Below are 13,785 nucleotides of genomic sequence, written 5' to 3'. Positions count from 1 at the left end.
AGCTATAACCAGCACGTTCTGAACTCGTTATTCTGGTGGAAAAGTAGGAAAGCACAAAGTATTCAGATGGCTACGATGAAGGTGAGTCTCTGTGCAGGAGTCAGGTGTCATTTCGGTAGGCTGAGGGAGAACCCCAAGCATGTTAGGGGGTTCACCATTGTCTGGAGCAGGTCTGTGATTAACTGTGGTATGCCCCCCTTAAACAGATGGTCGTCGAGGTAGCAGAAGACTTATAGCCCTCAAGTTCAAGTTAAACATTTGTATAGCGCACTACTCACCCAGAGGGTCTCAAGGCGCTTGAGGGAGGGGGGTACTTTACTTATCAAATATCCAAGTTTTTAGTTGTTTTCTGAAGGAGAGGTGGTTCTGTGTAAGGCGGAGGTGGGTGGGGAGAGAATTCCAGGTTATGGCCGCTAAGTAGGAGAAGGATCTTCCCCCCATGGTGGATCTATGGATGCGTGGAATTGCGGTGAGGGCTTGATTGGACGATCGTAGTTGGCGGGTGGGGGTGTAAAAGGACAGGCGCGTGTTGAGGCATTCGGGTCCTAGGTCGTAGAGGGCTTTGTGTGCGTGGGTGAGGAGACGGAACGTTATTCTCTTGTTGACGGGGAGCCAGTGGAGGTCTTTCAGGTGACCGGAAATGTGAGCTTGGCGGGGGATGTCTAGTATGAGTCTGGCTGATGCGTTTTGGATGCGTTGGAGTTTTTTCTGTAGTTTAGCTGTGGTTCCGGCGTAAAGGGTGTTTCCGTAGTCCAGTCGGCTTGTGACCAGTGCGTGGGTGACCGTCTTTGTTTCGGTGGGGATCCAACTGAAGATTTTTTTGAGCATACGTAGTATGTTGAAGCATGATGATGAGACGGCGTTGACTTGTCTGGTCATCGAGAGGGAGAAGTCCAGGATGAAGCCCAGGTTACGTGCGTGGTCCGTTGGTATGGGTGCGTTTCCCAGGGCCGCTGGCCACCATGAGTCGTCCCAGGCGTCGGGGGATGATCCTAAGATGAGGACTTCCGTTTTGTCCGAGTTCAGTTTTAAACGGCTGTTCTTCATCCACTCGGCTACTTCTTTCATCCCTTCGTGTAGGTTGGTTTTGGCGGTGTTTGGGTCTTTTCGTGAGGGAGAGGATAAGCTTGGTGTCGTCTGCGTAGGAGACGATGTTGAGGTTGTGTTGGCTCGCGATGGATGCGAGGGGACTCATGTATACGTTGAACAGTGTGGGACTGAGTGATGATCCTTGTGGTACTCCGCAGATCACTTCGGAGGCCTCTGATCTAAACGGGGGGAGGCGGACTCTCTGGGTTCTTCCGGCGAGGAACGAGATGATCCAGTCCAATGCTTTTCCTTGTATTCCGACGTTGCTGATGCGTTGTATAAGGGTGCTATGACAGACTGTGTCGAATGCTGCGGAGAGGTCAAGTAGGATGAGGGCAGCTGTTTCTCCGTTGTCCAGTAGTGTTCGAATGTCGTCTGTTACTGCGATGAGGGCGGTTTCGGTGCTGTGTTTGGCTCGGAAGCCGGACTGTGAAGGGTTGAGGGATTTGTTGGATTCGAGGAAGGCGGCGAGCTGACTGTTGACGGCTTTCTCAATGACTTTGATTCAGAAAAGGGGGTGGTGATGAACAGAGTGCCTGAATTAAGCAGACCACTCTTACCCAGTCCAAAGATCGGGGCTTGATCCATCACCGTTTTTTAGCTCACTGCACCATCCCAGCTCAGAACCTGGCTACATGCAAATTAGTCTGTTCCTGTCCCAGTGCATGATGGGAACAGGGCAAACCAAAATACCAAGCCAATTCTTATACTGGGAAGGAAACAAGCTTCCGGGGACCTTCTGGCATTTCAGCTGTCGTCGGCCCGGCTTGCTTGAATCCTGATGGTGCAATGAGCAAGGGACTCACATCTGAGTATACCCTTCCACGCTTATGGTGGACAAAATGATTCAGAAATGGGGGTGGTGATGAACAGAGTGTCTGAATTAAGCAGACCACTCTTACCCAGTCCAAAGATCAGGGCTTGATCCATCACCGTTATTTATCTCACTGCACCATCCCAGCTCAGAACCTGGCTATATGCAAATCAGTCTGTCCCTGGCCCAGTGCATGATGGGAACAGGGCAAACCAAACTACCAAGCCAATTCTTATACTGGGAAGGAAACAAGCTTCTGGGGACCTTCTGGCATTTCAGCTGTCGTCGGCCCGGCTTGCTTGAATCCTGATGGTGCAATGAGCAAGACACTCTGTTCATCACCACCCCCTTTTCTGAATCGTTTTTAGGCCACTATAGGTGTGGCAGGGTATACTCAGACATGAGTCCCTTTCTCACTGCACCATCAGGATTCAAGCAAGCCGGGCCGAAGACGGCTGAAATGCCAGAAACCGGTCCCCGGTAGCTTGTCTCCTTTCTGGTGAAGAATTGGCTTGGTAGTTTAGTCTGCCCTGTTCCCATGATGCACTGGGCCAGGGACAGACTGATTTGCATATAGCCAGGTTCTGAGCTGGGATGGTGCAGTGAGATAAATAACGGTGATGGATCAAGCCCTGATCTTTGGACTGGGTAAGAGTGGTCTGCTTAATTCAGACACTCTGTTCATCACCACCCCCTTTTCTGAATCGTTCTCAATGACTTTGGCAGGAAATGGGAGGAGCGAGATGGGGCAGTAGTTCTTAAGTTCAGTGGGGTCTGCTGTGGGTTTCTTCAGGAGGGCGCTGAGTTCGGCATGTTTCCAGCTTTCCGGGAAGGTAGCTGAGTTGAGGGAGCAGTTGATGACGTCTCGGAGATGGGGTGCGATAATGGAGTCTGCTTGTGTGAAAATGAGGTGGGGACATGGGTCGGTTGGCGATCCTGAGTGGATGGAGTTCATCAGGCGGATGGTGTCTTCAGTGGTGATTGGGTTCCAGGCGCAAAGGTTGTTGGAGGGGGGTTTTAGTTCGGAGGTGGGTGGGGTGGACTGGTCTCCGGACTGGTTTCCAAAACCTCAGAAGATTTGCAGCATTTACAGCAATCTCTATTGTGAACACCCTAACCTCAGAAGATTTGCAGCAACTACAGCAATCTCTATTGTGAACACCTGAGGGGCACTGGTGAGCCAAAAGGGAGCACAGCAAACAAACTGCTTGCGGCCCACCTTGAGCTGCAGGTAGTGCTTGCGATCCTGAAGGACTGGGAAGTGAAAAGAAAAACATTCTGCAGCTCCAACGCCACCAAACAATCTCTGGAATCCAGGGCAGAAAGAACCTGGGTCAACACGAGCATTTTGAATTTGTTGTTGCGCAGGAAGGCATTGACAGGGTGAAAATCTGGAATAAGACGAACGCCCCTGTCCTTCAGCACAAGGAAGTAACAGCAGTAACATACAGTCCCCACTTTCAAGGCTAGTACCCTTTTATCGGTACCTTTGACCAAAGGAGACTTCACCTCCTGTTGCAAAACAGATAAAGCTCCTCTGAAGTAGGTGGCAGGTGCAATGGTTTGAAAAATAAATGGCAGCGCAGGAACTGTTTGTTGGAATGTAATGCTTTGCCCCCTTGGAAAAAGAGACAGATCTGGCCTACTACCAGGTGTAGTGTGCCACATTAAAGATGCTGTGGCTGGAGAGGTGGGGGATTTGGACATACACTACCCCTCATGGCCTGACTGTTTGTAAAGTTTGCAGCACGGACCCTGAAAAGGTTGGGTGGCCTGTTGGGCAAACAGAAGGGCCTTATGCTGTTGATACACAAATCCCCTTGCAAATCCCCTAAAAGGTGGGATATGTTAGGGGATTACCAACTGAAATTAATAGGCCTCACTAACTTGACATGAGCCGTCGAAGGGTATGTCGATCAATGACAACTGGATGCCCCCAAAGAAACTTGTTGATCTCATTCATGTGTAGCGCCCGAGCACTACGCTCATTCCTACAGCTCTTCCCATATAGTGCCTGGCTATTAGGCCAGAGAGGATGATAAACTTAGCTGCATCCTGGCCATCTTAAATATTTTGGGTCAAAGAAGCTCATAGGTCCTCTGAGAATAACGGCATGATCTCACCAAGCATGTCCCATAGTGTGTCACTGTAGCGTCCAAGGAGGCAACTGGCAGTGATGGACTTCAAAGCACGGTTGGACAAGAAAATCATCTGTTTACCAAATGTTTTGATATGTATGAGCTTCCTGTCAGGAGGGAGAGTCAGGAAGGTGTTAGAGTTCACTCTGTTAGTGGACGGCAGCCACACCACATCAAAATCTCAATGTGCGCTTGGGCAGGGTTGAGACGGAGTCTGCTCAGACTTGGAGACTACGATGGGTTGCAACTCTCCCCCTCAGGTGCCCAAGTTTGAGAGACTGACACAGACTGCAATGTGTCATGGGCACAGACAGCACAGAGGATGGTTGCGCAGGCAGTAATCAGAGTGGAGGCTTCTGCGGATCCTTGGGGCTTAAAGGCAAGCCAGATGGAGCCAGAAGGGTGCAGAGGATGTGCAGTATGTCCTCTCAAATAGCTTCAAACTGCTGTAGTGTCACACCAGCAGACCTGGGAACTAGGGGGACATTGGCACGAAGGATGGGATCAGCATCTCTGGGGAAAGGGAACAACACAGTGAGGCACAATACCCTCACTCCTCTAGAGAATGAGTGGCGGGAAGGGGCAGAGTTCACTAAGACTGGATTATCCAAAGATTTTGGCGGGGATGATGGTATGCCACAGAAACAACCTTGGGTGTGTATCAACACTCCTGACTTTGACCTGGAGTAGAACCTGGGTAGATTTTGGTGGTGCTTTGCCACGTAGAGCTAGTCTTCGTGTTCTTAGATGAATTTTGGAGTCATCTAAGCAAAGTCATTGGAAATTATGGAGTCGTTCATGAACCCAAGCATCAAAGGCACACCTCATAGGGATCAGCCACAGACGTCTGTTTGTGACTGTCACTACAAGGTTTAAACCTTGCGGTTTTAAGGATCAATATAATCTCTTCCCAGAGGGTAGGAGAAGTGGAGCTCTAAATCCACCTCTGAGGGAGTGTAAAGGAAGTAACTGACGTCAGCACACATGTGTGATGCATATAAGCATCTCTGTTCTTCACTTCTAGAGCGGAATGGAGTTGATGCAGAGTTTCACTACACCATCTACTGACTTGCAGAAGCACTGCTTTTAAAGTTTCTCTTGTCCAGGCTGATGCCTGGGCTATTCACAACGTGAAAACTCTGCAGTTTGAAGTATCCATCAGTAGAGAAGGGCACAAGAACAGCAGACGACGATAGAACATTGTGAGTTTGTAAAACATACTTATAGCCTGCACCACTCAACTTCAGCCATACCCACAACTTACCAAAGCAATTCAAGATTGAACAAGAGTCACACTTACTTGGTTGGCTTCTGCTTTCACTCTTTTTCCACTGGGTACTTCTGTTACACCCCCTCGTAAGACTTTGAATATATACATGGATGCACTAAAAAAAAAAGGATATGAGATTTAATCATGGACAGGTAGTGAAAAGAACAATACTGGCAAGTTAAATCTGGAATGCAGTAGATTAAAGATAAACAGCGTATACACCTAATCATTATCAGGCACCCTCCTAGTCTATGGCTAAACAACTGAATTGTGGAAATATTTCTGATGTACAGGACAGCTCAAGCATAATGCTTAAAGAAAGCCCTTCTGAAAGTGTCAAAACGAAACCAGAAAAGTTTGAAGCTATGACCTGCCACAATGGCCAGGTGGCACCAAAGGCATCCTGACTAGAGTCTCACACTTTCACATGCATCTTATCGACAGGGATGTTCAGTTTCATCCCAGTTTCCCATGCACCCCAGAGGACATTAAGGATGGAGCCCAAGGACAATGAACGTAAACAGAAAAAAATGTTTCTTAACAGTGGAGCTGGGAGGATTGCAAGTAGTGTGCAGGAGACTAACATATCCATTGCAAAGAACATTATAAAAGGGTAGTAACACACATCTACTGGAGATTGCCTCTACAGATTCCCTCTATGGTCTGCTTTTGAAGCATCTTTCAGGTAGTAGAGGATCTCAGTAGAAATTACAACACAGAGGATTGGAGTCTCAATCTTTTAAACTTAAATCAGTCCTTCTCCTTCAAGACAAAACAATAGCGTTCAACAAAACAATACACCAGTGACCACATGGAGCATTTCGGGTAGTTTGTACGGGACCACCGTTCATAAAAGCCACGTTAGTCACTCTATCCCTGGGAGGATGGGCCAGAATACCCTCAAGGATGCGCTTGCCAACCATAACATAGTTTCACTATCAGATAATCACCTCGAGTTGTCTTACCAACTTTAATACCCTGTAAACCTATTAAAAGATTAACATCTACCGTGAATGGCTGGTACCAGTGTACAGATTCATAACTCTGGACCCTTTTAGATATGAAGAGGACGCCACGCCACAGAATGTGGCGGTGTGGTGGCAATGAGAAATCTGTGGTTAGACTAACAACAACAAAGAGAATTACCTAAGGTAAGTAACTTTTTCTTCAGATGAATACATCTAACCACAAATTCCTCATCTGTAGTATAAAGCAGTACCTCCCCAAAGTAGAGGTTTGAGTGTCTTTGGCATTGACTCAGACCAGACAGTCCTGTAGGACCAAAGGGGCAAAATGTCCTTATGTCTGACCTAGCAGTGGAGCTATGTGAACATCTACACCAGCACCCATGTCGCAGCTCGGCAGAAGTCATGAACAGGGACACCGCATGCCAATGCAGAGTTGGTAAACTTAGCCCTGGTGGAATGGGCTTTCAGCCCTTCTGCAAAACTGCTTTTTAGTGAATGTGTAGCAGATCTTAATGCAGAAGTCTGTCTACCTCGAACAGAGTCATTTTTTGCACTACCTTGCCTTTCTCTACCCCAGAAAACACTACAAAAAGCAGATCCTCCACCAGATGGGATTTGGTGCAATTAACAAGTTACTTACCTTTGCTAATGCTGTATCTGGTAGAGACTATCTAGCTGCAGATTTCTTACCTTTTGATTTAGCTCCAGATGTCAGTCTGGATCTGGATATTTTTCTGAAGCGGTATCCATGCACGCCAGTAAGTGGTGTCGTTCATCTCCACCAGTCGGCGTCCGTACCAGAAGTGACATGTACGATGCCTATACAGGTGCCAACCCAGCCTGCTGACGTCCGTTTCCTTTCGTGACTTTCCTCGCCAGGAGCGCGGAACCATGAAGAACACTGACCCCTGGTTTGGAAAACTAGGGCTCTGAAAGGGGAATAGCCCTGTCCTTTCGCAGAGCGGGACGGATGGGTTGGTGGGTCAGTAATGAATCTTCGGTTGGATACAGTCTCTACCAGATAAGGCATTACTGAAGGTAAGTAACTTGTTCATCTTATAGAGACTTCTAGTTGCAGATTGCTTACCTTTTGAATAGATACTCAAGCAAAACCTCCTTGGAAGTGGGTCTACAGACCAATTTCATACAAGGAAGTACTGCAGGATCAAACGGGCAAAGTGCCCATCCCAAGGACCAGACTGTCCAGGCAGTAGTATTTTGTTAATGTGTGCAAAGAGGACCATGTTGCTGTCTGGCAGATATTCAAGACCAGAACTCTATGGGGTAATGCAATGGTTGCAGCTTTAGAGCTGGTGGAATGAGCACGCACACAGTCAGAGGGTTGATTTTTGGCCACAGCGTAGCAGCTCTTTATACTTAGCATCAGGATATGGTCTGCTCCTACATAGCCCATCCTTTCTTCACTCCGACATATCCCACAAAGAGTTGGTCATCCCCCCTGGAACTCTTGTGTGCGGTCAAGGTAGAACGACAACACTCTCTTTGGGTCCAGACAGTGCAGTCACTCTTCTTCCTTGGAGGAATGAAGCAGAGCGTAAAAAGTAAGCAGAGTGATGGATTGGCCCATGTTAAACGGAGTGACCACTTTCGGTAGCAAGGAAGCTTTTGTACAAAGCACCAGTTTGATGTTTAAGCATAGAGGCTTGGATGACAAAGCCTGATGCTCGCTGACCATCCAGACAGATGTAACAGTCACGTGGAAGGCAGTCTTGATGGTAAGAAGCATGAGAGGGTAATTATGCAAAGGCTCAAAAGGAGACCACATAAGGAAAGTGAAGACAAGATTGAGATCCCACTCAATAACGAAAGGAGAAGGTGGAAATAAATGTTACAAACCTTTGAAAAATCTATTTATAATAGGGGATTTGAAGAGGGATTGCTGGTCAGACAACCACAGAAAAGATAATAGCACAAAGATAAACTTTGAGAGTGGCCAGAGCAGAGCCTTGTTGGGAAAGAGAAAGAATGAAGAGAAGAACATGAGAAAGGGGGGTAGAAAAGGGATAGATCTGTCTTTTCGTCCAATATGCCACAACTTTTCACCAAGGGCAGGTGTATACCCTCTTGGTGGAGGGACACCTGGCTGCCAAGATAAGGTTGCAGACTTCAGGAGGAAGGTCGAATGCTGTCAACTGTTGCCACTCAATATCCACACAAGAAAGCAGAGCGTTGACAGGTTCGGATGAAGGACCCTCCCCTGCTGATATAACAGAAGATACTCCTGAAGAGGCAGCCTGATCGGTGGACTGATGGCCATGCTCAACAGCTCGGGATAGCAGCCTCTGTGCCCAGCCCAAAGCCACAAGGATAACTTGGGCCAGGTCGTTCCTGATCTTCTTGAGAACTATGGGCAGGAGTGGTATGGGTTGAAAGACGTACAGGAGGCAGGAGCTCCACTAGCAATGAAAAACGACTCCAAGACACAGCAGCCTTTGAAACTCCAGCGTGCAGAACTGCTGACATTGCATGTTCTCTTCGGTGGCAAACAAATCTAACCAAGGCTCTCCCCACTGCTGAAAAATACCTTGACCACCACCAAATGGAGACACCATTCATGATCTGCTAGGCATCTTCGGCTTAGTTTGTCAGCCATGGAGTGCAGAGTGCCCACCAGGTGTTGAACAACCAGCTATATGGTCTGACGTTACAGCCATGTCCAGAGACACAGGTTCTCTTGACAAAGGGTCCACAACCACACCACACCCTGTTTGTTGCAGTACCACATGCTGGTGGTGTTCTTCGTGAACACTTGTACAAGCTATCCCTTGGAGGGTAGCAAGGCTTTCAATGTCAGCCAGATCGCCCAGAGCTCCTATTGGTTGATGTGGAGTCCGAATTCCGTCGCAGGCAAGAGGCTTCTGATCTCTAACAGTTGGCCGCCGCATCCCTGGAGTGACGCATCTGTCACAACAGTCAGTTTTGATTGGGGATGGAAAGGGGTTGGCAGAGGACCCAATCGCGGTTTGTTAACCACCATTGCCGATCTTTCACAGTTCCCTCCGAGATCTGGACCATGATGTAGAGATTCCCCTGATTCTGCACCTACTGGAACTTCATGTCCCATTCCAGAGCCCGCATATGCCAGTGGGCATGTCTCACAAGCAGGATGCAGGCAGCCATGCGGCCCAGCAGCCTGAGAGTCCATCTCACTGAAATCCAGGATAGAAGCGGACACATCAGTATCATAGCCTGAATACCTTGGTCGCATTGGTCGGGTTGACGTGCCCAGAAATGTACTGTATCCGGAACATCTTCGATGAAAGGGAACATCTGAGAGGGGGTTAGATTTGACTTCAACACATTGATTGTGAACCCCAGCACATGCAATCAACCCGCCCTACTTTGGAAGAGGGAGACGATAGCCTGGGGCGAGCCCGCCTTCAACAGCCAGTTGTCGAGATATGGGAAGATGGGGGCCCCGATCTCCGCAGATAAGCTGCAATCACCGCCATCATCTTGATGAACACATGAGGGGTGCTTGTAAGGCCAATAGGGAGCACAGCAAACTGAAAATGCTCCTGACCCCCTGTGAACTGCAAGTAACATCTGTGGACAAGCAGAACCAGAATGTGGAAATGTGTGTCCTGCAAGTCCAACGCTACCATTCAGTCTTTGGGGTCCAGGGTAGGCAAGAACTAAGCGAGTGTGCACTTTTTGAACTTCTTCTTCAGTAAGAAATTGAGAGGGTGCAGGTCTAGAATAGGACGAAGGCCTCCGTCTTTCTTGGGCATCAGAAAAATAGTGGGAATAGCAACCATGAACTATTTCTGGCGTTGCCATTCTCTCTATGGCTTCCTTGGCCAAGAGAGCTGTCACTTCCTGGCGGAGAAGGGATAGGTGGTTGTCCATAATTCTGTTGCAAGGTGGCAGCAGGGAGGGAGAGGTAGTCTTGAAGGGGAGGGTGTAGGCCCTTCAGACTATTTACAAAACTCATTGTTCTGACGTGGTAGACAGCCAGTGGGGGAAGTAATGGCAGATCCTTTCCCCACTTGGTGCCCATGGTGGTAAGAGGGCAGACTGTAGAGTTTGGAGGCTGCCTGGGGAGTGGTAGAAAGGCCCGACCTCTGGTTGCTGGACTCACAGAGTCTGAGTGCTGCATCCTCGGCCATGCAGATGCTGGTAAGCTTGCACGCCGTGGTGGCTGGGAGGGTATAGATGTGGCTGGAAGCCCCTTCCATGACCAAGAAAGGCGGTTTGGGGGTGACTAGGGGCCATGGAAAGGCACAAGGACCTGGACGGATCCCTACTGTCCTTAAAATGCTCCAGCGCTAAATGTGCATGGTCTCTGAAGAGACAGGAACCATCAAAAGGCATGTCCATAAGCGATGCTTGTACATCCCAAGAAGAGCCAGTCATCCTCAACCCAGCGTGGCATCGTACGGCCACGGTCGATGAAACTGCCCTACCTAGTGAGTCAGTGGTGTCAAGTACACATACGATCGTGAACATGACTGTCAATCTCCCGAGTACAGCCCTGTCCTCTTCTTGGACCATTGGCTGCACCTACGCAACTGTATCCCCCAGAGGGTGGGAATAGCGGCCCAAAATGTGTTCAGCATTCACAAACCGCAGTGCCAGGCTACATGCATAAGTTGTCCAGCCTCTTGAATTCCCGATCCATTGGTGTGGTTGGGAATACGCCAGGATTTACGAGGGAAGTGGTGGCTTGGACCACCAACCTCTCGTGGCTAGGGTGTTGTGTGAGGAAGTCGGGTTCCCCTGGGATAGGGCATGGCAACAGGCAATCGTTTTGTTCACAGGAGCCCCTGCAGGAAGTCAGTCAGACCTTCATTACACCGGGAGAAACTATTCAGAGGTGGACACTCCAGGTTGAATCACTTCTGTCAAGACACGCATCTTGACTGCCACTGAGTCCAGGCTAAGGCCCAGGACCTCTGCCACCCTCCCCACCACCATTGAAAACGATGCTCGCTCCTCTGTTCCCGGGAGGGGAGAAAACATGTTATTATCTGGATAGGTATCCAGCCTGTCAAATCCTCACACAAGTTCATGTTTGTGCCACAAAGCTAGCAATCTTCAGTTTACAGTGGCCCTTCCACAGCTCCTCGAGTCCTAGCCCAGAAGAATTGGGCTCAGTCTCTGGCCTGGAAGGCAATGCTCCAGTCGGTGTCCGACGATGTTCCTCCGTGTCAGAGATAAGAATGGAGACAACACCAGTAGGGCTGAGGTGGCACAATTGGCACCACTCACATCTAAACATAGGTACCACTTAGGTCTACTAGGCAGAAGGCCCCAGCAGCCATTTCGGACTAGTGCTGTGACCAGTCAGTAGTGACTAAAGTCTGACCGAATAGAAAACAGGCACAGAACATTTTGAAAGCTTAACCCAAGCCAGGGACTTTTGAAAGATTTAGGGCCTGAACTGTGGCCACAAGTCTTTCAAAAGAAGCATACTCCCGCTCTAAATTCTTTTAAAAGCCCAATGCAGTGGGAGGATTATTAAGCTGGTACAACTTTAGATGATACCCTAAAGACCAAGGATGATCTAGCCACCGGTAGTCAACGTAGGTGACCTTCTGAAAACAGTCAGCACTTTCAACTCTTCCAGTAAGGAATAGGTTTGAAGTACTGGATGCAGACGTCACCATGGGTCTTAGAAGCATCTCAGGCTCATCATTCAGGCCCCAGGGGTCCACAGCTTTTGGTAATAGAGAGGGGGGCTCAACTGTAAGATAATAAGCCATCTTGTAAAGATAGCACCACAGCAGAGAAGCTTCTTAGACACTTGAAGTCAGAGATCATGCAACATTTTGAGATTTCTGAGAATAATTGAAGTCTGATTCAGGGGGTTAGTTAGGCACTGGGGGCAAAACTGGATGATCTTGCAAAACACACAAAATTATTGGAAGAAAGGATAGTTCAGGCACGTCTTGGACCATCTAAAAATACACAAGAAATTGATGAACTGGGGCTGTAGAACAATCGAGGGACAATATGGACAAACTAGATATCCAGTCTAGGAGGAATAATTTGAGAATCATAAATGTTCCAGAATAAGCTGAACGGACCGACTTAAATATTTTTGTTATCAAAGTTCTAAAGGAAGGCATGCTGAAGGACACACCAGATATCAGTTTGGGGGGGGGGGGGGGGGGGGGATTAATCAGACACATAAAGACCCTTTCAAGTTTAATCCCAACTGTAAAACACTTAGTAAGATATTGGTCAATTTTCAGACTTACTCCATCAAGAAGCTTATCCTTTCTGCAGCTTTAAAGGCAAGGGAGCTTTCTCACAACTCTCTTATCAGTTAAGGTCAGATGTAGGCAGAATTACAGCATCACGCCAGTGACCGTTAGGGCAGAATATGGGAGAGCTTAAAGATTTTAGGGCTACTGTCTAGTTTAAGATTCCTGCCATGCTGAAAGTGATGTGGGGAAGGAGATATATAGACTTCAGGGAAGGGAACAGACCGAGAATCTAATCCAATTAATACCAATAACTTCATAATTGTTAAACAAAGCTGGATATAGAAAAAGATAGGATTTCACTGTGTCGCTTTGGATATATAGGCAGACCCTCCAGGATTTCGCGATTTGCCGCGAAATCGGCACTTTTATAAAAATGCTGCAATTTTCACAAAAGTGGCCGCAAAATCACTTCTGGAATGCAGTTCGGTTTTCTGCTACAGGACACTGCCACCACAGTTTTACGTGATGTACTCAAGGCATGGGCAGGAGCCCACTGCCTACAATGAGAACATGTTTGGTGCAGAAATATCACACAAATATTAAGGCAGTAATTTTTGACGTAATCATGCCCACCTGCAAGCGCCTGAAGGGATAGGCTGAGCGGAGGTCAGAATGCAGAAATGAGATGCGCTAATGACGTCCACTTTTTACCTGCTTGGCTCCCACCTGCTTCTGAACTAACTTGCCGTTGGCAGTCTCCAGCCCAAGCCAGGTGCTTTCTTTGACGACAGCCATGCCGCTTCTGCCTCCCATGCGCTATCCCTCCCGTTACAGTGGCCTTTGGCTGGATGCCACCGAGTGACTGAACCCGTTCCAGGCCGTGGCCTGGAGGGCACTCTGGGCTGGAACCGTATCTACAGAGACATCCAGGGCGAAGGGGGTGCTTAACGACACATTGAGCTCTACAGACTGCCAGAGGAGCAAGGAGTGAGTCGGTGACCTTCTGAGCTCTGCTGGGGCAAACATTTGTCCAGGCACCAAAATTAACGAAACCAATAGCTAAAAGAAAATGGCACACAATTGCAAATCAGGCCCATCTTGAACCTGTGAAGACAGTCACTATGGGAATTTGCAAGGGATGGGAGACTGCATGCTTCTGTGTTTTCAGCAGGGACTGTGTTTGGCAATATCAGGGAAATCAACAATAAAAAAACAGGCCACCTAGCCATAAAACAGGCCCACAAACGGCTCCATAAACCTGCCCATACACTGATCTGTCAGATTAGCCCACAAGGCACTGCACGATTGACCTATCATTGGCCAGTCCGACCCT

General features: G+C 48.3%; 1 protein-coding gene across 1 annotated transcript in view; it reads right to left on the bottom strand.

Moving 5' to 3' along the window:
• MYBBP1A (MYB binding protein 1a) overlaps positions 1–13,785 on the bottom strand; it is a 517,888-nt gene that overhangs the window by 192,061 nt on the left and 312,042 nt on the right. The window contains exon 21 of the mRNA XM_086954610.1: positions 5,342–5,426. Coding sequence (XP_086810736.1) covers positions 5,342–5,426 — 85 coding nt within the window. The remainder of the gene's footprint in view (positions 1–5,341; positions 5,427–13,785) is intronic.

This window comes from Lissotriton vulgaris, chromosome 2_1 (genome assembly GCF_964263255.1).
Source record: "Lissotriton vulgaris chromosome 2_1, aLisVul1.2, whole genome shotgun sequence".
NCBI classification, from domain to species: Eukaryota; Metazoa; Chordata; class Amphibia; order Caudata; family Salamandridae; genus Lissotriton; species Lissotriton vulgaris.
Note: the sequence above shows the minus strand (reverse complement) of the source record. Positions and strands in the feature narration are given on the sequence as shown.